The sequence below is a fragment of the Desmodus rotundus genome, chromosome 8 (assembly GCF_022682495.2).
Source record: "Desmodus rotundus isolate HL8 chromosome 8, HLdesRot8A.1, whole genome shotgun sequence".
NCBI lineage: Eukaryota > Metazoa > Chordata > Mammalia > Chiroptera > Phyllostomidae > Desmodus > Desmodus rotundus.
The window spans coordinates 114,192,171-114,216,802 of record NC_071394.1 but is presented as its reverse complement, the minus strand read 5'-3'; the positions used below and the strand labels follow the sequence as shown (position 1 = coordinate 114,216,802).

Here is a 24,632-nt window from a genome sequence, read left to right as displayed (position 1 = left end):
TGGTCATATTTGGCTGTTCTGATGAATTGCTTGCTTAGATCATCCGCCCCTTTTTAACCGAGTTGTTTACTTGTTGATTTCTAGTTCTTCTATTGGGGTTGCTAACTCCCTGCCCATTCTGTATGTTGTAAGACTGCTATGTTAACAATTTATGGCGTTTTCAACAGAGAAAATGTCTTACGTAGCCAAATCTGTTAATATTTTTTTCCTTTGTGCCTTGTGTGTTTTTATCTTGCTTATAAAGGTCTTTCTCCCACACCAAATTTCACTTTAGAATGGTCATGAGTTTTGCTATGTTTTATTAAAAACACTTTTTTTCCTAAGTTTTATTTTTGTTGTTGAAGCGGTTAACAGTTGTTCCTGCTTTTTCTCCCTTTCCCTAGGTCTGCCCAGCTCTACCCTCTCCCCACCCCCAGCCAATCCCCATATCATTGTCTGTGTGCCTGGGCTGTGCATGAATGTTCTCTGGTTAATCCCCTCACCGTCTTTCATCCCCGCCCTCCTCCCGGCAGCTTTTTCATTGGATGCCGAATCCTAGGCTGACGGGTTTCTTTCAGTACCACTACAACGCAGTCCACTGTCCCCTGTCCTCTCATTTGCACAGCTCCTAACTAGATGTTTGCTGTCGTCACTGTTTGTTTCTCTGTAATGACATGACCCCCCACCCCCGCCATGGGTGCTTTTAAGAATTTTTTGCCACTCTTCAGCAATTTGATAGGATGTGCCCAGGTGTGATTTTCTTCATGTTTTTTTTTTTGTTTGGGGTTCACAAAACTTCTTGGATATGTGTTTAAAGTTCTCATCAAATTTGGGAAAATATCAACCATTATGTAGTCTCCTCCCAACCTCTGTGCCAGTTCTGGGTCAGTTCTGAGTGAGCGGTCATGCTCCTTGTCACGCGTCCTGTTTTCTTGCTTATTTGTGTGCTGCTGACCTCCGACTGGGTGCCAGATAGCGTGGGGTTCACCTTGTTGGCTGCTGGGTATTTCTGTGGTACAAACATATGGTACTGAAAATGAAAATCCAGTACTATGCTGCCTTGACCTCCTGGGAAAACTGGGAAGGCCTCAAATGGCCCAACCACACATTCCTCTTCTGGTTCTGTTCCTATGGATAAGGGCCCCTAATCAAGTAATTCTCCTTATTACGGACACAGGGAACAGTTCCTGCTGACCACTATGTAGTGGACTTCAGTTTCTTGCCAGCCTGTGGAATTATTCAAACAAGCCAATGGCATTCTCCTGTAGGAACCAGGGAGTAGTCTTGAGACTACAAAAGCCTGCCTCCCGCAGCCCTTGCCTATTCCATCTGTTCCCGAGTTCAATCCTCACATAGCCCGGCACGGTGTGTGATGTCCTGTCCCCAGGCTAATATGTGACTAATAAACTGTTATCAATTTCATCTGTCCAGTGTTGGGTGTTGTGTGTTTGGCCTTACCATCCCTTACCAACATGGCAAAAAAGGTAAAAAAAACAAAACAAAACAAACCCAATCCAACAAAAACCAGCTCTTTCCCAGACCTGAGTAGTTTCCTTGTATGTCACTACCCTGCTGGGTACTGAAGAGGTACCTTCTGCAGGTCTCTGGGGTTCCCCTTTCCTGTGCACTTTCTCCGTTCCATACTCTGTCTTGTGAACTCCAGCTATCTCAGTTTCCCGGACTCAGTTCTGTTTGCTCAGCACTTAGCCAGTCTGCTCGGCCCCGCCTGGGTTTCCCTTCTGATACTGTGGCCTGAAAGTCTCCCAGGCAGTGATCTAGGCATCACTTCACTTGTTTCTCATGTGTCAGGGATAACTGCCCTTTGCCGCCTGAGTCCTGAAAACCATCGTTTGATACATTCTGTCTGCCTTTGGCTGCTTCAGGTGGAAGGGTAAACGCCATCTCTGCTACTGGAAGTGCAAGTTCTTCCCACTATTTCTTCAAATATTTTTTCTCTCCTGACTCCCTTTTCCGGGTCTCCAATGACAAATACATTAGACAGTCCGATGTCAATGCACAGTTCACTGAAGCTCTGTTCACTCTATTTTTTTTTGTTAGGCTTTTATTTCTTTTGTTTTATTACGGGCAGTTGGGATTACTATGTTCAACCTCACTGGCCCTTTCTTCCAGTGCATCTAATCTGCTGTTACTCCCATCCAAATTACTTGTTTAAAAACATGTTTTAACATGTTAATCGATTTGAGAGAGAGAGAGGGAGACAGAGAAAGATCATGTGAGAGAGAAACATCAAGTAGTTGCCTCCCATACATGTGCTGACTAGGGATCAAACCTGCAACCTAGGCATGTGCCCTGACTGGGAATTGAACTCCCAACCTTTTGCTGTACGGGATGATGCTCCAACAACTGAGCCACACTGACCAGGGCCCAATGTACTTTTTATGTCTGATATTTGTATTATTTATATCTCTAGAAGTTTCATTTGCATATTTTTATTATTTTGTTTTTCTCCTCATGTTTGTGTTTTTCTTTACCTTCTTAAGCATATGAATTTATTTATAGTAGCTGTTTCAGTATTCTCTACTAATTCTAACATCTCTGTCCTTTCTGGGTCAGGTTCTGTGGATTAATTTTTCTGCTGGTTATGGGTGATAGTTTCCTGCTCTTAAAATACCCAGTAATATTTTACTGGATGTACAACACTGTGAATTTTACACTGTGGGGTGTTGGAATTTGTTGTACTATACTTTCTTAAAGAATGTTGTACTTTATTCTGGCATGTACCCAGGAAAAGTTTTATCCTTTCACAAGCTGGCCTTTAAACTTTGTTAGGACAGGCGCCAAGTAACCTTCAGTGCAGAGCTACTTTACCCCTACTATTCAGGCAGTATCTTTTGAGGACTACGTGATTTCCCGTTTATTGTGTGACCTTCCCACTCAGACGGAGCCTGGTGTGAGCTCTAGGAATTCAGCCTACTGCTTTGTGGAGGTTCTTTTCCTGGCTCCTTCTTACAAGTACAGATCCAAATTTAGGCAATGACTCCAGGAGATCCCTTCTCAGATCTCTGGAACTTTCTGTGCAGTCCTCTTTCTCCAGATCTCCACCCCACAAACAAGCCGTCTTGGTCTTCCCTATCTCTGCCCCTTCCCTACCCCTATCTCTGTCTCCTCAACTGAGTGACACTGCTGGGCTCTGTCTTTGGTTTCTTCCTCCCTGCACTGCAGCCTGGAAACCGCCTCTAGGCAGTAAGCTGGGCCATCGTAGAGTTCATTTGTTTCTCTCTTCTCAGGGATTACGGTCCTGGGCTGCCTGTTGTCTAGTATCTGATTTTCTAGTTGTTAAGATACAAGTGTAAATACGGTTCCTACTACTTCTTCACGGCCAGAAGTAGAAGTCCCTTCTAACGCATTTTAAAAACATTACCAACAATCCAGACAACAAAGTATATCTAGTTCAGTAATTAAATTTATTTGAAGCTCGCTACAAATAGGGTTCACTTCTACCTCAACTAGACACACTCTCTGATCTTCATGAGTTTGTCATCCAATAAAACATCCTGACGTATTTTAAGTTGTCTTATGTCTGAGACTTGTATCTCATACAAGGTAAGAGCAAAGGAACACTGGGGATGAGTGTTAACGTTAAAAAAAGGCTTGGGCTTAAAATAAGGCAACGCTTCCTGGGGAGTTCTTTGGCCAAAAGCGGTGGGAAGGAGGCCTTCGGTTTGCGCATCGTGGGTGCTGGGAATGAAGAAGACTCACACTGCACTTTACAGGTAGAGGGTAACGCCCAGCATTTACATTACCTAGATTATAGAGAGAGGCCTGAAGCAAACTGAAATCATTAAGTTTGACTTTTTTAATTCATTCTTCCTCTTATTTCTCTGTTTAGAAAGTAAATTCTGTCACGTGTGAAGTTCCAAACTCACAAAACGTCAAAGAAGCCCTTGAAGGATTTTATTCAATAAGTTGTTTTTTTAGACATCTCAAATGCCAACTCATCACACCTTGAAGAGATAATATGGGCCTTTGGTTCAACACATCCCATATGATGATACTCATAGCCTTCAAAGTGTTTACAGAGGTCTATGCATACTTTATCTTCACAGTAATGCTGCAAGACAGGGTCAGAAGTACTGTCTTTAATTCACAAATGAGAACACTGACTTATCTACTGAATGAGAGGGCTGGGCAACATTCTAATTTTTCTGACATCTTCGAAACTCAGTGTACTTTGGCTCCTTTGAGTCAATATTTTTAACGTGGCAAGGTACAACCTTCGCTGTGCTCCTGCTCTATCTGACATCGGCGAGTCTAGCACGGGGAACCGCAGGGGTTGCTGAAAAGATGCACGCAAAGGTGCGTCACTGCGACTCGGAGAAGACAGGTCTGAGCGCAGAGACGACCAGGACCACAGCTTAGCCTAAATGATACAGCCACGTTCCACTGGAACCTAACTCTGTTTTCATTCAGAACACGGCCGCCCGTACAAAAGGACAAGGAAGTTCTGACACGAAAATGAGATGATTATGTTGTGCTCGTGAAACCACGTTGGGAACATTACTTTCAGGGTACAGCACTCTATATTTAATATATTTTCCAAACTAGACTAAAAAAAGGAACTGCTTAGCTGGAGAAAGAGGGCATGGCGTTAAGAGTGGCAACAGCTCCAACATCACTCACAGCTGCAGCTACCTTTTCAGAGCTGACAGCGCGCCCCCTCTGAGAACGGATGGGGCCATCCCTGTCCGGCACACCAGAAGGACAAGAGTCATCACACGGCACACGAAGTGAAACGGAATATTCCAAGGTTGCTGGGCCAACAGCTAAGTCATATGGTTATAGAGATAACAAAATGCTTTTAAAATAAAAAAGTTTGAATTTCCTCTTTTAGAAAACATTTTACTAGGCGAAAGAAATGTTAAGAGAAGTTAAGAGGGAGAGCAGCAGGTGACCAGAAGGGATTAAAAAAAAAGGAGAAAAAGAGGATCAGCAGCAGAAAAACCAAGAGGCTGAAATACAGATTAAACAGAAGAGACCAGTTAATAGGAAAAGGGAAAAAGGAGAAGGAACAGCCAAGGATACACACAGCACAAAGCACTGTCCTAAAGAAAGACGTACGGGCTGGTGCACTTGGCTTTGCCACAGGCTCCAGCTCAGTGATTCTTACAAAGGATAGGGATCCACTTCAGGCTTGAGGGGAGTCCAGTCAGAGAGTGTGTGTGTGCGTGTGCGTGCGTGTGTGTGCATGTGTGTGCGTGCGTGTTGGAGGGGTTGGGAAGGTGGAGTTGTGCTTATTAACTCTGAAAAGACATACGATACATCAATTGTTTTTAAATTATTAGAAACTACAGGAAAAAAAGTACAACAGAGTCCCCAGGCTAACAGGGGCAGGTCAAAGATGACTAGGAAGGCGCTACAGGATCACAAGAGGCTGAAAACATAGCTTTATATGAAGTTCTAGTACCTATCTTTGGAAAGGTGATGTGGGTTATGCTACTTTTTGGATAACCTCTGATGTGGTGAAATCTTTTTCTTAATTGCTTTTTCTAGTAGGGTTCCTGACAGAGGCTGTCTTCAGAAGGCAGTAATGAACAAGCAAATGTGAGAATGTGGGCAAAGACGCAGTGGTTCACACTATGTCTGCCATTTCTATTCGCAGGCAGGAGAGTGGCTAATGTTCCACCTTAAGAGTATCGCTCCTCTCTTCCATTTTCACACCTGTCCCTGAGGACAGCAGACAACTAACAAAGTACAGGATAGCTTCGTTAAGAAATCCTCTGGGCATAAACCTCTTGGAAAGTCAGTGTGATCACGGAGGGGCCTCCCCCGTGCGCTGTGGGTGCTGTCAGTGGTACTCCCAGAAAGGTCGCCTGAGAGGGAAATGTGACAGCCACGGGGAGAACTGCACTGAGACAGAGAAGAGATCAGGGCCCCAGGGTCTCTGTGGGGGGGGGGCGGGCGGGGGGGGTACCCCGCTAAGTGCAGGGTAAGCAGGCAACATCCTGAAGGGGTGGTTTATGCTGTTATCAGATTTTTAAAATATATTCATTTTTAAACTTACATAAAGTGAAATCCTGCAATGTCATTTACAGACCAGGTACAGGTGTTTCTGACAATAAATACCATTAGAATGATTCCGATGACCAACAACAAGCCTACAGTATTAACAAATGACCACCTGATAGATAAGAACTGCATGGGAATAGAAATTTAGATTGCAAAATAAATTAGCCAACAAAGAAAGAGCACTTAGAGTTTCAAAAGTGGCATATGGGGAAGATCTAAGAGAATTATACAGACCATAGCCAGCAGATTAACAACCTCATAATTTCTACATATTTTAAATGGTAGAAAAGATACCTGTGGCACATCCCCACCCAGGAATAATGCCTAAGACCTTTCTGTTTGTGGGGAGACTGAGACACTACAGAATAACTGGACAAGAGGCACAGAAAAAATAAGTCTTGCTGTTGGAATAAATCTGCCGAGCAAAGCCTGACACAGTTATGCTTCTCCTGACATAAGTGGGAAATGAATTGGGTAGTTATGAAATGTGCTCCTTGAACCTACCTCAAGCAAAAAAATTAACCTCTTATTTATTACACATGCCTCTTTGCCAAACAAGAGTCAGATGATTTGCAATAAGATATACTCAATAAAATAATTCTACAGAAACAGAATAAGCCATAATAAAAAGCATGAGTAGAAGTATATGAAAGAAGCATGTATAATTAGCATGCGTACTAACTATAAGGGTTAAGACAGTTATTGTGACTGAGCATTAAGTCAGTATTGTGCTCCCTGGTGGCAAAAATAAAACAAAAAAATTGTAGAAGGAAAGAGGAGACAAACTTATGGTCTTTAACTGTAAAAAAAAGAAAAAAAAAGTCGTCAGGAGACATTATCTAGGGAGACAGGAAAGACCTTGGACTTAACCCACAATTCGGGCTTGTCCTCTTCCGGGAACAGTGTTGTCAGGCATTCACAATGGTCCAGCGCAGGACAACGGGGGAGGCTGTCCTGCAGCACAGCCTCTGGCAAAACTAGGCTGCCCCCCGCCCCTGGCAACAGGATTGTTTACCTTCATGCCAGGAGGTTAGGAAAGCACAAAATCTGCACTTGGCGTGTGCCCAGGCCGACTGCCCAGAATTCGCGCAGTGAGCCCTGAAGTTCTAATGAGGCCGTCTAAAAGGCAAACCATGTCAGCAGGGCCTGTGGTGGGTCCATGCGTGCTAAACGTGTCCGTGACGGGAGCAAGCGTGCTCTCCTCCCTGAGGGGCGGACAACTGCTGTGAAAGTGCTGGAGGCACAAGCACAGAGTCAGCAAGATAATTTAAAAAAAAGGAAGCTTTTTCGAATAATAAAAATAATTAAAAGGCTAAGAAATGCCCACAAATCTTACATGCTTCTTTCCCTATCATTAAAAAATGACTTTTTATTCTAGAATGAGAATTAATCAGAGTCCTTTTTTACCCCTGTAATCTTTATGTTTTAATTATCTTCATTTAAGAAGTAATAAAGAAAAAGTTAATTAAAATCAAGACTAAATGTTCATGACTCTTCAGAAATTCCTGAAGTAAAAGGAAAAGATAGTCTTTTAATCATTCCTTGGGTAAATAGTTCTGAGTAAAGACATTCCCCTCTGAGCGAAGAATGATGTTTATTTAAATTGAGGCTATGCTTCATTTTTTAATTTCTCATTTGTGTTTAGAGCAAGAAAAACACCTCAAATACAATTTAGTAAATTCTAACACTAGGAAAGACATTCATCAATTGATTTTAGTGGAGGAAGGCTTCAGTTTTGGGAAAGTATAGAAATTGTAAGTACTGATCTTAGGTACACCTTTTCCTTTTTAGTGTTCCTCTTAACCAAAAATAAATCACTGGTGATTTCTAAAATGAAAAATACTACAATGACAGTTTTCTAAAAAAGTAAATTGAAGAGAATTTGTGTCCTAAGTAAATATATACAGCAATTTTTTAATGAGATCAACTTCCAAACCAATACATTAGAGGTTAATGTCGCAGGGATGGCAACAGATTCACAACAGAAAATTTGTCGCAACAGCTACCTATGTCTAGATTTGTATTAATTAAGGGGCAATAAAATATGCATAGGCAAATGCTAAGTAGAAGTAATTCAAAACCAGGGCTAAGAGTTTAGGTTAGTGTGTCTAAATTTACACTAAGGTTATAATGAGACAAACAACTGACAAATACACCTTGCCTAGTTCCACCAACTCTGAGTTTGCAAAGCAAAGAGCCTCAAATGAAAATTAAATACTTCTCTTTAAACGATAATTGATTTAGGAAAAACCCAATAAGCACGTATTATTTTTATGAGAAAAATAATAAAGATAATTCCATTTTGAAAAAAGAAAAATCTCATACAGATACATTATCAAAGGAGTATATTCAGAACCCCCCCTTTTTTTTCACCTAAGCTACCCTCCCTCCACCATGAAAATTATGAATATTGCTTTCCCAGTATTTTGGGGAATTCCGAATTCACCATATGCAATTTCCAAAAATAAATCAAAGGCTTCTTAGTCATAATAACTGCAACTTTGAGCCTCCTTTGACTCAAAGTGAAACCCTTTTTACCTGTTACAGCAGAAGCAACCCGATATCAATGCAGCCCCATGTAGTGTCACTACAGGAATTTTTTTCTGCATTCCTGTTAAGATAGCCTGTTTTCAAAACAGGCAGGCTTATCATTCATCCAGATTTTCAGTTAAAAAAATGGCTCCTTACCAGATCTGAGGTGCAGTGGAAAGGGGTCCGGACAGGCAAGATTCGTGCTGCAGAAGCAGCAGAATCCGCTTAAGTTCCATTTACGTCCCTTTCATCAGTCAGTCTAACAGCTCACAGTGTAAATAGTCTACATAATAAATACACCTGTGCTGAAATAATTGATCCTATTTTATGTCCCCAGCCCCTAGTAACCGCTATCAATTATAAAATTGTAATATTTAGCAACATAATTTACTATCTAAACATAATCAGCTGAAAGCCAGCCAATTAATAACCACCAAAGTCAAGGACAACTTACAGATAAGAACTGTATTAGTTGTTTAAGAAAGTGGCCACAGAGAGCTGAAACAAAGGGCTGTGGAGCTGGAGGAGGAGGAAGGAGGCGTTCTCTGACCTTTTCTATAGCACTATAAAAGAGTCACTGGGAGCAAATTCCTCTTCCCAGTTGCTCGGTGCCTTTGAGAAGAATAAATCTCCTACCAATGAAGCTGCAGCTGTGCCCACCCTGGGCTTAATCACTATGTAAGGCTGAGGGTTAATTAGCTACCATTCTTAGCTCTATTTGTTGTTCTAATACAGATATGCATAGATCAAGACTGGGAGTAACCGACACTTGATCTTTATTTGGAAGGTGACAAGAAGAGAGGGAAGCTCGTCCATCCTCAGTGTTGGTGTTTGGCAGGCATGTTGAGGGCATGTTCACTTGACACGGTCCACACAGTCCCGCCCATGTGAAGAGTGGAGGACAGAGGCTGCGTGGTGGTTTGGGAAGGCAGAACCCTGCTGCCAGGCTACATTACAAGGTAGCTATATTCTGAAGGCAGAGATAGGGGAATGAAATACACCAGGTGAAGGTCAGAGGCCAAAGAATTCCTTCACAAAGCAAAAAGAGACAAATCACATACCTTTTGTAGATTACACTGCTGGTATGTCTATTCTTTGGCAATTAAAAAAACCCTTTATTATAAAAAATTTCAAACATATTCAAAAGCACACAGAATAGTATAATGAACCCCCATGTACTCGTTACTAAGGTTCAGCAATTATAATGATCAACCTGCTATCTTCCACATCCCTACCCACTTCCAAGCTTCCTGGATTACTTTGAAGCGCACACCAGATGTCAAGGAATTTTATTTGCAAATAGGTCAGTATGTGTCTCTACAAGGTAAGGATATGTAAAAAAAAAATTCATAATCACAATTCCATTTTATTATGCTTAAAAATTTCTGGCAATAATTCTTCCATTAAATGTTTGGTTTTTAAATTTCCAATGCCCTCATGAATCCTATGTTTTGGGGACAATTTTTTGGTGATACAGGATCAGAATTATATTTAGAATGAAACAAGCCCACCACACTTTAGAAAGCAATAGTAGTAGAGTAGGGAAGCAGAACTAAGGTTAGTAAAATAACGCCAGATGACCTGCAGATTTACATACTTGTCAAAACAGAAGGGAGAAGAAGGTGAGAAGTATTTCTCGACACTACTTTGTGTTAAAGCATCCGGTACAGGAAAAGTGTAGCCTTGTCGTAGCTCATAGTTGTGAGTGTTCTTAGGGTAGTTCACTTTGCATGAGGGAAAACACCCACTGTTTAGAGGTGTGAAGACCACAATATAGGCATATTTTAAATAAATAGATTTCATAAGATGATAAAATATCCAAGAGTTTAAAAACACCCACAAAACAGCAAAAAAAACAACAAAAACGCCCTTCAAATAGAATGTCAAAGAGAAGAGAGCTTAAATTTTATATATACTTGAGAAGTAGTTACAAATAAGAGCATTCCATGAAAAATGGAAATTTGATCAGTATTCCAAACTTCAGCCATTCATGGATTAGAACATGTTTACCAAGCAGGTCTAAATTTAGAATCTGGGAGGCTGGTGTTAACCTTTGAGCTTATCACCCTCTATTCCTCTCTGCCGCCACTCTGTTCCCTAAGAGTGTGGCACAGACACACTCTGGCAGCTCGGTAATGTCCGACCAGTAAGAATGCTACGTCAGACTGAATAAATACCTCAGGGAAGCGTGAAGAGCCCTACTAAGGCCAGCACAAGGCCTACCTTGACCTGCCCCGCTGCACTGGGAACAGAATGGTGCGCCCATCAATTGGGTGGTAAATGCTGGACATTTCCCTCCTCAGAGAGAATCCTTCCCAAGAAATAATACAATAGGCACTATGGATTCAGGATTAGGCTTTTTTCAGGTTATTAAATGGGGTCTGTGCCAAGCCGATGGTGTCAACAAATTACTCACTACTATCTTTTCTCTATTAAATTCAACTGAGTAGGAATTTACAAGACATCTAATATATGCCCATTCACAGTCCTAAATACTCTGGGAAATGACATCAATAAGAACCTATTACCATCTCATTTTAAACTCCCAGGAATTCTGTGATTTAGGTAGGGTTGATGATAATCTTTATTTTATGTGAGAAACTAAGGCTGAGGAAAGTTAAGGCAGCAGTACAAGGTCGCACAACTAATAAACGGTGGGGCTGATCTGAAGTCTAGTTCTGCCGACTGTAAATACCATACAGTAGGAATGTACAGACCCATGACGAAGCATAAAACTTTTGTTTCTGAATGGGCCAAAATTCCTTGAGAGGGACAAACATAAATTATGGGAAAACTATGAAAAAGATTTTTAAAAATCAGTTTATGTAAGTATAAGAGAAAGCACTTTTAAAGTTGATAAATTTATATTCTTATGCAAAGCCTACTTTGAGCTGATAGCATTTTTGATGTTAAAATAGCTCTACAGATTCAGTACAGGAAAATCTTATTTATTCATATTCTATGAATCTTAGATTTGTGATGATGTGAAGATAGGTTAGACCGAAGTTTAATTTAAATCTAGGGTGAATAATCTAGAGATCGGAAATGTACAAGAAAACAATATGAAATAAAGCCATTAAATAAAAGGATAAACATTTGACTTAAGATAAATATTTTAAGACTCCAGAAGTATGAACATATATATAAATGATGTGCCAATTAGGAAACATCTTTTTATGTGTTTAAAAGTATGAACATCTGGTGTGTTAGCATGTATTTTGCAAATGATGTTCTGTTCTTACATCAGATGGGCTATCACTAGTTGGTGAAACCTAAGGAATATTATTACCTTTAGTATTCCTTTAGCGTATGTAACTTTCCAAGACACAGCAAAAGGAAACCCTAATTCACTGAACGGAAAGCGTGATTGCTGAGAGAAGGCTTTGGTGGAACGAATCTATGTCTTTAAGCAGGGGTACCTGGACAACAACAGACTCTCACACACAAGATGATTCTGGGTGACAGCCCCATTTCTGTTGACGGGAAGACCAAGCCAGCCTGGTTACCACCGGGGTAAGGACTGCCTCTCAGCACTGAGCTTTCTCTCTTAAAGTTACACTTCATTCCAGATATAGAAGTGAGGCCTTCTTATTCATCCAGTGCTCAGAAGTGCCTCAAAAGTTTCTCCTTTTCCCCAGCTTTATTGAGATATAACTGACATACAAAACTGATAGAAGTTTAAGGTATATAGCATAACTTCACATCAAAGATTTCTTAAATAAGTTACTTATCTGTCAAAATAAATTTTTCTCTTAAAAAATAAACATAAAACAACCCTTGCCCCCAAATTTCAGCAAGCCCCAGAAGCACTTTTTGGGAGTAGGGAAGCAGACGCAGTCCCATGTTGCACCATTTCTAGGAGGGTCACTTGGTCCAGGCCTCATATCACCAAATAAATGCCTTTTTATTTATGACATTACCCCCAAGTGAAGTTATACACAGCCACAGAGACAAATGGGACAGAAATAGGAATAATGAGATTATGAGAACAAAGTGTCACTCGGTTTTACTTTTTTTCTTTTCTTTTTTACAGTTGTTTCCATTTTGCCCCCACGACCTCCCCCCACCCCAGCCATCTCCACTTCCTACCCTTGATCCTACGCCGTTTTGGTTTTGTCCATGTGTCCTTTATACATTCTCAGCTTTAAATTAATGCAGCATTATTAAACTTCACTAACTTGAGTGATATATACATTAATTAAAATATTTTATATAGGGGAACCCTTCTTCTGTATTAGTGGGAATGCAGATTGGTGCAGCCCCTGTGGAAAGCAATATGGAGACACCTCAAAAATTAAAGATGAAACTACCTTAGGACCCAGTGATTCCACTTCTCAGAATTTATCCAAAGAAACCCGAAACACTAATTCAAAAGAACATAAGCACCCCTATGTTCATTGCTACATTATTTACAATCACCAAGTATGGAAGCAGCCCAAGTGTCCATCAGTAAATGAGTGGCTAAAACAACTATGGGACATTTACACAACGGAATACTATTCAGCTATAAAAAAGAAAAAAAGTTACCCTTTCTGACAGCATGGATGGACCTGGAAAACATTACGCTAAGTGCAGTAAGCCAGTCAGAGAAAGACAAATACCACAGGATTTCACTCATATGTGGAATCTAATGAACAAACTGAAGTAACGCACAAAAAGGAAAAAGGACTCATGGGCGTGGACAACACTGTGGTGACTGCGGGTGGGAGAGGGGGTGAGGGGTTAAGTGGTAGTGGAAAAAAATGCAATTAAAAAACGGCCCATCAAAAAAAATCTATAAGGATCTTGCACAATTATATTTTCTTTTCTTTTTGGTGCTAAAAGCATTGATCTATTATATATATTCTAAATACATGACAATTTTATTCTGTTTTTATATTTTTTCATTAAAAAATACTAAACATAATACTTGAAAAAATTATAATTTGCCCATGTTTTAAAAACGAGCCAAGAGCCTCACAGAGACTCCGATCCCATTTGTCATTTCTCGTGCCTGCAAATTTACTTATTTAGTGAATAGCCTTTATTCCTGAACATGGAAGATAGAATCTTCTGAAATATTAAGACCACCAATTAAATACTCAAAGAATTTCTCACTGAGAACATCAATAAAAACTCTCCTTTGGGTTTTTGTATCTTCCAAAATAAATCCAACTATGTAAAAAACTGGCAGGTGTTTGGTCGTTCAGTTGAAAGAAGCTGGTCAAAGACACAAAATCGCACCTCTAGGAGCACCCAGGAAGTCAGCGCTCTCAGCATTAAGGGCACCAGCAATCCGTGGAAGACTGGTCATGTACTCTCTTCAGTTTCCCTGGGAAGCTGTATTCGATATTTGTCTTTCCTTATTTACTTGGGGTATTTCCTAGTTCAGGACCACCCCCCCCCTTTTTTGGTTCTAATAGCTTACAAAGATGCACGGTTATTAAGATGCCAGAAAAGGTCACATCTGTGTGGTGGTGCCTGATTGTTATCAAATTTAAATAGCCCGTACTTCTCAAATTAACATCTTCCGGTAGGCATCTAATTAAAGATTAAGCTATTTAATTAAAAATTTTATTATTATTTGGCAACGGAATGTAATGCATTCTTCAAATGAACTTCCTAATCTAAAATGATTTTTCATTAACTTTTATCACACTATGCTTTTTCCTTTTTGGCAGAGAACAGGTCTTAAAAGGACTAATGACAAGACCCAATTTAAAAAGAGAAGAAAGCAGTTGCATATTATGGAAGTTGAAATTCAAAATAATAGTAATAATAGTAGCAGTGCTGACGGTAGCAGTAAAGTAGACCCAATTCCAGACTGGATCAAAAGTCTCTCACCGGGGTTGCAATCTGTGAGAAGGGAGCAGATGGAGAGGAGGACTTTAGAAATGGTCAGGGCCGGACTCCAGTTGTCCTTCAGGATGTCCAGACAGATCACACCTTGGCTGTTAATATTACAGTGATAGATTCTTGTTCGGAAGGTAACCTAGAAGAAAATGTAAACTTGTTATAGACAGACATACCTTTTATTAGATAAAATAATCTAAGGGTCATTGGTTCAACCATATATTTAACTTTTCCTTGGGCACATGAAAAGAATCAATAATCAAAATCACTATTTCAGAACTTGTCATTCTGGGCACAGAGAACTAAACTCCAATGACAAATTCATGACATTCAGCTTCTGATGAAGAGACCTATCATCACTTAACTAATGTTCTGGGGACTGAATTTATTCTTGGTGCGACTGTAGGAATGTTCATAGGAGGGAAACTTAGACTTCTAAAAAAAATTCAAAGAAAAGAAAGCTTTCCAAAATAAAAATTTCAACGGCAACCTGTGTTGGATTCCTGTTGTTTTAAGGTTTTGTACATTTATAAAATTCAAAAAAGCACAGAAATACTCTAAAAAGGAAATAAATATTATTCTATGTCACGATTTAAAGACATAAATTGGGGTACTGTATATAAAGAATGTATCTAGTTTATAGAAAAGCTATGCTAATTATAACTTACAAACCTACATTCTCTGTTTTGAATGTAGTATTAGTACAGCTCGCCTCTTCCCTGTGATACCTAGGTCACCACTGTACTTTGCTGAGGATGAGTTTGAAACACGTGTACAACATTTTTCAAGAACTCTGATTGAAAAGTTAAGTCCAAATCAGTTTTACAACTCTAATAAAACTATTTTACAAAAGTCTCATGTAAGCAACAAGTTTTTAATGTTACTCATTCATGTGTTTATAAACGTTCTGAAACTGAGAAGCTGAAATATAAATGAATCTTGGTGTTCTGAAGACCGGTTTTCTGGTACCCTAAGTTGAAAATAGCTCTTCACCAAGTAATACACACATGGCAGATCTTTGCAGGAGTTGCTATCTCCCCAGGGCATCCAGCATCCATGTGAACATCAGAATTTACTTAATTCACCTGCTATTGAGTCTCAAAACTCACAGATCCAGTATTGAACAATCGCTGAGTAACACGGAACCACTCTCAGGCTAGATGAGTACTCCTATTAAGAGCTGCCCTGCATGCCAGCTTAGGTAACTTCCAAACACCAAGGAATGCTGAAGAAAATATAACTGACATTCTTTCAAATGCATAGGTGAATTTGCAAGGGCAACCCCCAGAGGGTGGATGGAAAGCCAGAAATTACAGTAAGCGCATGAGCTGACAGAGCAGCTGCCAAGGGTGAGGAGAGGAAGAGGGGGGGGAATCAAGGATAGAAGTCAGCCTTAAAAATGGAGGCTTGGGTTTTGATGCCCTTGTGGAGAGTGAAGATGAAACCTTAGGTCTGTATGTGGCAAGGGGTTGAAACTGAGAGCCCTTACATAAATTTGGACACTTGAGCAGCTTTCAGTACATGGATGGATTTGAAAAGAGAATACCATATGTAGAAATAGTAAATTTACCTGCCAGAGAAATCCTGGGGTCTGGCCTGGGAAAGAAACATGTTCCCTAATAATTCTAAATCCTGGGCACATACACTATGCAAAGACTAAATAAAAAATAGCTTAAATGACTGCATTACTATCAGATCAAATATACATTTAAGGCAAAAATCAGTAAAGATGATCACGGCATTATGATGAAATGAGCAATGAATCAGGGAAATATAACAATTCTGAATCAGTTACAGCTAACAACATAGCCAAAAATATAAAAAGTAAAAATTGGCAGAATTATAAGGAGAAAATGACACATCAACAATCAAAGAGGGACATTTGCACTGCACTAATTAATAGATCAATCAGATCAAAATATAGTATGGATATTGAAAATATGAACAACTGAATTAATAAAGTCAAGGTACTAAATGAAAGCAAAATGGCCACACTTTACAATTAAAGAACACATATTCTTTTCTAAGCATAAGAAACATAAAAATCGATCACACGCGAAGCCACAAAGGAAGTTTAACATACTTCAAATAATTAAGACCATAAAGATCACTCATCATATATTTGGAAACTGAAAAACACATTTTCAAATGACTCAGATTAAAGAAAAATAAACAGCTGTATTTCTAACTGAACAACAATGAAAATGTTGGGTTGCCATCACAAAAATTTGTGTTTTGATTAAAACAGTTGTAAAAGAAAATGCTACAGTTTCAAAGCCACATATTAGTAAGGAAGACATTTAATGAGTTAAGTGTCTAACCAAGGAAGGAAAAAGAAAGAGTGATTTTCAACCAGTGTGCCACATTAATTTTTAAAACATGCAATACCTGACTGTTTAGTCAGGGGCACTGACCTCTTTCCCCTTAGATTGTCAAATAAAAAATGTAACATTCCCTGGCTGGTGTAGCTCAGTGGATTGAGTGCAGGCCTGTGAACCAAAGGGTTGCCGGTTCATTTCTCAGTCAGGGCACATGCCTGGGTTGTAGGCCAGGTCCCCAGTAAGGGGCGCGGGAGAGGCAACCACACATTGATGTTTCTTTCCTTCTCTTTTTCCTTCCCTTCCCCTCTTTCTAAAAATAAATAAATAAAATATTAAAAAAATGTAACATCCAGCACAATAGCCATCTGGTATGAATGAATCAAAATTATATCTGTTTTTTTAAGATCAGCCGAAAACATATTTTTTGGAGTGTCACAGAATTTTAGTAATTAGTTTGTGTGCTATGAGATGAAAAAAGCTGAACATCACTGGAACAGGGTAAATCCCATGAAAGTAGAAAGAAAGAAAGACATGAGCAGAAGTTAATAAAATAGAGAGCACCTAGCAACGTTAAAGTTCTGCAGAGAAGTCAAGCCTATCTCTTTAAGGGCTAGCTAAAAAGACAAAATATTTTTATGATCCAATGTAAACGATAAGCAATATTTAAAAGCCTATCAGATATTAAACAGTATACTCTGAGCCAGTTAATCCTCAAGGAGGGAAGTAGTATTATTGTATCCACTTTAAAAATAAAAAATATTGTAACTATGTGAGGTGATGGATGTTAACTAAACTTATTTGGAATTCACTTCACAACATATTTATACATAAAAGCATTATGTTGTACACCTAAAACTAATACAATGTTCTACACCTCAATAAAACTGGAAAAAAAAAAAAAAACCCAATGGCTCCTGGTCCCACAGCAGGTAAGTGGTGGAGCCTGAATTTGAACACACTTTTTTAAAAAATTAATTAATTTATTTTTATTCAGTTACAATTGTCTGCATTTTCTCCCCTTCCCTCCACCCCACCCCAGCCATCCCACCTCCCTCCCCCACCTCCACCCTCCCCCTTGATTTTGTCCTTGTGTCCTTTATAGTAGCTCCTATAGACCCCTCTCCCCACTATCCCCTCCCCACTCCCCTCTGGCTATTGTTACAATGTTCTTAATTTCAATGTTTCTGGTTATATTTTGTTTGCTTTTTTCTTCTGTTGATTATGTTCCAGTTAAAGGTGAGATCATATAGTATTTGTCTCTCACCGCCTGGCTTATTTCACTTAGCATAATGCTCTCCAGTTCCATCCATGCCATTGCAAAGGGTATAAGCTCCTTCTTTCTTTCTCTCTGCTGTGTAGAATTCCATTGTGTAAATGTACCATAATTTTTTGATCCACTCATTTGCTGATGGGCACTTAGGTTGCTTCCAGTATTTGGCTATTGTAAATTGTGCTGCTATGAACATTGGGGTGCATAGGTTCTTTTGGATGGGTGTTTCAGGGTTCTTAGGGTATAATCCCAGCAGCAGAATTGCTGGGTCAAAGGGCAGTTCCATTTTAGTTTTCTGAGGAAATTCCATACTGTTTTCCACAGTGGCCACACCAGTCTGCATTCCCACCAACAGTGCACTAGGGTTCCCTTTTCTCCGCATCCTCTCCAACATTTGTTTGTTGATTTATGTTGTGAACACACTTTTGTTGATACAAAAACCTGTGCTCTCTTACTCAGTCTCAATGTTTGTTTTCTTTTTAATTTTTAATTTTGAGATAATTACAGATCCGCATGAAGTTGCAAGAAATGATACAGACAGATCACATACATTCTTCACCCAGTTTCCTGCCATGGTAACACCTCACACAACCATGGCATTTCATCATAGGAAACGGACACCAATACAGTCCACTGCCCTTCTCCATCTACCCAGTCTCACATTCCGCACTTAGGGGATGTAGACTGCTGATCACTGCCACAGTCAAGATACAGAACGGGTCCACTCCAAGTATCTTTTGTGCTACCCCTTCACAGCCAGTCACCTTGCCCCGCCCCCCTTCTTAATTCTTGACAATTGCTACTCTGTTCCTCATCTCAATAATTTTGTCATCTTAAGAATGCTATGTTATCAAACAGGATGTTACTTTTTGAAATTGGCTCTTTCCACTCTGCACGATTCCCTTGAGATTCATCTGAGCTGTTGCATGTTATCAGTAGGTCTTGGCCCTTCTTATCGCTGGTTAAGTTCCGTGGTGTAGACACACCAGTTTGACATACACACCTAAGGACAACTGGAATGTTCCCAGCTATTATTTATTACAAATAAAGCTGAAATCATATTTAGTTTCGTAAGAAACTGCAATCCGTTTTTTCTAGAGTGGCTGTACCATTTTCCATTCCCAGCAGCAGGGCGATCCAGTCTCCCATCCTTGTGGACGTTTAGTGCTGTTACCATGCTTTATTTAGTCATTCTAATGGGGTGCAGTGACCCCTCACTGTGGTTTTAATTTGCATTTCCCTTATTGCTAATGATGTTGAACACTTTTTCATGTGCTTATTTGCTCTCTGGATACCCTCTTCAATAAGAATGCTCCTATCTTTTTCCCATTTTCTAATTAGATTTTTTTTTTTTACTGTTGACTTCCTGGTATTTTAAAGTAAAGACATTTCATTAAAAGTATAGTTAGATAACAAATAAAGCATGAGTTTGCAAAGAATCTTGCGAATTTTGTCTGGACAGAGAATGATCTACACTTTGATCTTTTACAGTACTGGTAAGAAGTATCTGCTTGGGTGATGTCTGTCAACCTCTCTGCTGGCAAGTGGTCATGAAGAAATCACACTGAATTCAACAGGCAGGCTGATTGTTCCACATGTTCTAATGCTGTAGACCCCCCCACACACCTGCTGAAGCTGGAAAAGGTTCATGAACTCAGAGTTTTAAGAAGTGTCATATACTTTCCTATGGTAATGTAAGCCATGACCTCTTTGGGGTTCCCTCATCATACTCCTACTTCTATTACCACACTTGCCACAGGACCTCCTCACCAAATCATGAATTACTCATGAAAATATTTCCTTTCAAATGATATCCAGTGCAGTGCTTGGCACACAGAAAGAGGCCACTGTTCACTAAACAAATGCTCACACACATTACCTGTTCAACCAGGTAAGTCTCTCTCTAAGGAGTTGTAACATATTGTTCTTTAGGGAAAATAACAGTTTAGAACCATAACTTATAGTGGACCGAAAGCTGGAAAATTGTAGAAAATATCCCGAGGAAGCTGAAGATATTTTTAGTATCTTTCTATGCTATAATATTACTTTACTAAATTGTCCTATAGATTAAGATATTTCAGAAGCGAGTTCATACAGGTTAAACCAATATTAAAAAATATTTAGTAAGCATTCAACACGTGTCAGGAATCTGACATAAAGTGTTTTATTATTGCTATTGCCTAATTAAATGTTCAAAGGAAGTTAAAAATGTGTGGCCTGGTCACATGAGCAAAAGTGTTTCACAATCAAGGCAAGATCTTGCTAATAAAAGCTCTTCAAACAGCCAGCGTTCTCTCCCAGATGCTATCCACACACACACGGAGGAAATGAAGAAGAAACCACGCAATGTGGTTAAGATACTGTCTGCAGTCCTTGGACGTCAGTGATGCAGCAACAGAACATATCAGCGGGTTTGCTACTGTTAGGAGAGTTTCAGAGGCCAAGCAAGCACCCCCCTCCCACCCTCAGCCAACAGAAGATGAATTTGATCTCTGACTCAATTTTCAAGAAAGCCCATCACATTGTCTCTTATTCCGGGTCTGGGTAGTGGACCGCCCTTCACGTCACCTGTGTGACAAAGAAACACACAATGAAAGAGTGACTGTAAAGGAGATTCTGGCTCCATCGCAGGGCTAGTGCTCGCTGAGTTCTGCGTCTGGCACAACCTGCTCTTGCATTCGCGTTTATCACTGTTCTGACGCACAGCTTAACACCGATGCTCACAGCGACAGCTATCATTCCTCAAGGAGAAGAGGAAGTATACTGAGAATACTGTTTTCAAAGGTGGGGCAGACAGCATGCTTCAGGATAGTTTTCGTTCATTAAGAAAAATTTAAAAAATGATTTGGATATGGTGAAACAGAAGCCTTATCTATCCAGAATGGTTCTTTCAAGAACATGTGTATTACCGAATAAGGTTCAATTTGCTTTTTTTTCAAATGTTTGTTTTATTAGCAACTTTTTCATTATGTTTTCTATTCCATCTTTGTCTCTGCAAGTGATTATCTTGTCTCTTTTTGACTTGTTCGACTGTCCCAAATTTCGGAAACGGTACGGCAGCTGGTGATCCCTTCAGGGGGACCCGTATCCGAGCACAGACTGCCATCGCTGAATGTGAGCTCACCCTCAGTGTGCATTACTCACTTTTCTGTAGGACCCCCTACCCCAATCTGAGACCGGACTAGCCCATTTATGCCCCTATGGAAGGCAATACAAACAATCTGTTAGGAAGAGTAGGCTTGCACTACAATCTTTATAAAAATCCCTTATATCTCAGGTTCTTTATTTTGAACAAGATACTATCTGGTACAGACACAGTAGCCTGGAACCAGCTCAGTCAGTGCTCGCTGGGCAAGCGTATGCAGGTTTCCTTCCTCAAGCAGTTAAAAAGTAACAGAGGAAAATACTGAAATTTAACAGAGGTCTAGAAGTAGGACATTCCTAAGAGTGCAGCTTTACCATTTGAAGGCTTAGATTTAATGGCCTTTTAAAAAGTAATTTTAAAAAGCAATACAGTACTTTAAAATAACTTAGAAATTAAAAAAAAAAGCTGGCTTTATGTGTTTTTCTATAAATGGATTTTGATGGTTAAAAACTTTTCCAGTACCACAATCATATACAGATTCAAAACTGCTGAATCCCGAACAACTAGGGGGCCAATGAAGATGGCCTGGTATCTAAACTTGAACATGTACACAGAATATCACTCAAACATCGCCACTGTCTTAATCCATTGTGCGCACACAACAAGTGCCCCATCAATGCCAGGAGTCCCTCAGAATCAGAACCCAGAGCTCTCAGAGTTCAACATTCCCCACCATGGGTATCACCTCCCTCCCCCCGCCCCCGCCCCCCCCAGAATCAGATATTAGAACACTGCTCTTGAACTCTGACCTTAAAACCATTAGGTGGGGCTATGCTGACCCAACAACACTTATTTATTCGTTAGTACTGTACAGAAAAGACATAGTTTAACCAATGTCCAATGAACCTACATTCCGAAGGCAAGATGATTCAATTCTGATTCATAACTGCAGAAATGTCTCACATGTAACAACAATTACAAAACACAACAGCTGAGGTACTTAAAGGATTTCATGTAAAGTGTACAATAAATAACCGAAGACATGACATTTGCTCTTAAATTAAAACAGTGACATAAACATAAAGGAGAATGCCCTAATTACTTTGTTTATATTTTTTATAGTTCTCACACTACTCAAGGCAATTCTATAACCTGCAGCGTATTTACAGATTTCCTAAATGTAAAATGGAAATGATATACAGGCTTATTTTAAAGCTTGGGAAATAAGTAATAAATTTTACGTTTGTGAGCATATGTAGTGGCCATTAAATTTATTTTAAGAGATTAATAATTCAATATACATACAATACAATACAAAGTATTCATTATGACTAGCTAGAAACGACAGCTTGCTTTTTCACATGGCCCACAACAGTGCAGAAGTAAACTATATTTTAACGCAGTCTAAAGTGAAACAATATCTAATTCTGTTAATGATACAGTAAATTAACAGCAATTATAGAGTTGGCTGAATGCCTACTCTCTCAGTGAGTGCTACATAAAATACAAAAAAGACATTCTTTGAAAGTGGCAGAGTGTTTATAAATAACATAAAAGTTTCTGAACTTTGCATGTATACTAGGGATGGTAATGGTAGTGGTTCTTTATATTTCACATCATGAAATTAAAAAATCAGGCATGCACCTCCCAGAAACTTGTAACCAAAAAAAAGAAATAAAGAAAACTTAAAATGGGTAACAACTATGCAATGTTTATGTGCCAGGCACTGTTCTATGTGAGTTGCATTTATTACCTAGTTTAATCTTCACAGTCACCCTGTGAGGCGGGTGCTGTGACTGTGTTCATTTTATGGATAAAGTAACAGAGACACAGGTTTAAAGGAGTTCAAATGCTTTAGTTGAGGCAATTCCTGTAGTAAGCAAAGCAGTTATAAAGGAAGAAGGAAATAGGAAATAAATGAACACAGACACACACAACACCCCCACATCACAGGGTTTTTTTGAAAGTGACAAAAAAAGAACCCCAGGAAGAGAATAAAATTTATGTGAACTGTAGATCACAACAGTTTGACTTCAGAGAGAAAAGCTAATGATACAAGGATTCAATAGATTTTCAGACCAAGTTCTGGTAAAATAAGAACTCACGTAAAGTATTTAGCAAAGAGAAAAAATGTTCACCGACACTCATTACTATTATCACTGCTCTTATTATGTCAAATGACCTGTGGTCTCTAAGAGATTACTGAAAGAAAGAAAATAAGTCGGGGGAAAAAAACAACAACAACCCACAAACAATGTTTAAACTCGACTTGAACACTGTTACTTAAGAGTTATTATCGAATCTTTGAATAACTTCAATCTCAGCACTTAGAACATCCTAGTGAATAATCTTTAAACACCTGCGGAGCGTGGATGTAATGAACTCATACTCATCATATTGTTTACTAGAACTAATAGCTAACCAGGTAGCTTATCTGAAAAGCAAAATAATATTGAAGTCTGATTGGAAGAATAAAAAAAAATGGGTGCTGAATGATAAAATGAGGAGCAGTCTCTTCTTAATTCTGTAGTTTTTGATCAGTGCGCCATGAAGAAAGGAGTTTTTTAGAAATGTGTAATAGGATGTTCCATAGTGTTCCATCTTAAGCCGGCCCCTCATGAAATGAACCCTTTACAGATGACACTACCTAACTTATTCGTAAGTTCAAGACATAGCTTTTATGTGATCAACCCCATGGAAGCTTTTTTTGGTGTACTGTCTGAACGGCTGACCACACAGAAAAAAGAAGGGGGAGACGGAGACAAGACAAGCAACGCAAGCGCGGTCTCAAACAGGTGCGTAGGAAAGGAGAGCCCAGGCACTGCAGCCGAAGAACTGCCAGCAATGGCTGACAGACCATTTCCGATCATGGCCTTCATCCCCTCTGGAACCCACCTGCTGAAAAGATGAGAGAGAGGAGAAGGAACTCTCTAAACATTCAACAGAATGGTCCTTGAATGATTATTTGGGTTCAGGAATTTATAAGGATATGAGTTTCCTTCCTCCTCCACCCAGGGAAAAGAGGTGCACAGGCTTTTACCTCTGCACAAGAACTGCAGAACTACCCGCATATCTCTGGTAAGTATTCAAGAGTTAGTTTTTTACTGCAGGAATATTTAGTACTATGAAGGACCCCTTAAATCTTATTTTTATCTAATGTTAACTGTATGGGTTTGTTTTCTTTCTAAATTTTCATGCCTATTATTTTTATACCAGAAAATCTCTTTTCTTCTCTTCTGGCCCTCTCCTATTCTTTACATGTTCACAGTTTAACCTCTGTTTCCATTCTGCGATATCTGACATTGTTTCTCTAGTCTCTATTTCCATCTTGTAGGTCATCTTGCTTCATACACATCTCAGGGCTTCTGAAGCCTGTTGTTTTGGCATTATCCTTTTCCCTCCAGTATTCTCTGTAAGACTACTTCCTAAAACAAAAACAAAAACAAAACCCCAATAGGCTAATTTTCCCTAAGGCTGTGTGGAAATGTTATATGTTTCTAAAAAAGGAGGCAAACAGCAATGGTTTAGAATTGTGTGGAAAAAAGAAACTCCCATTTTATAATGTTCTATTCCTGCTGTCTGAGTC

General features: G+C 39.4%; 1 protein-coding gene across 1 annotated transcript in view; it reads right to left on the bottom strand.

Moving 5' to 3' along the window:
* LOC112309514 (ubiquitin-conjugating enzyme E2 E2) overlaps positions 1–24,632 on the bottom strand; it is a 257,222-nt gene that overhangs the window by 23,230 nt on the left and 209,360 nt on the right. The window contains exon 5 of the mRNA XM_053929637.1: positions 14,362–14,509. Coding sequence (XP_053785612.1) covers positions 14,362–14,509 — 148 coding nt within the window. The remainder of the gene's footprint in view (positions 1–14,361; positions 14,510–24,632) is intronic.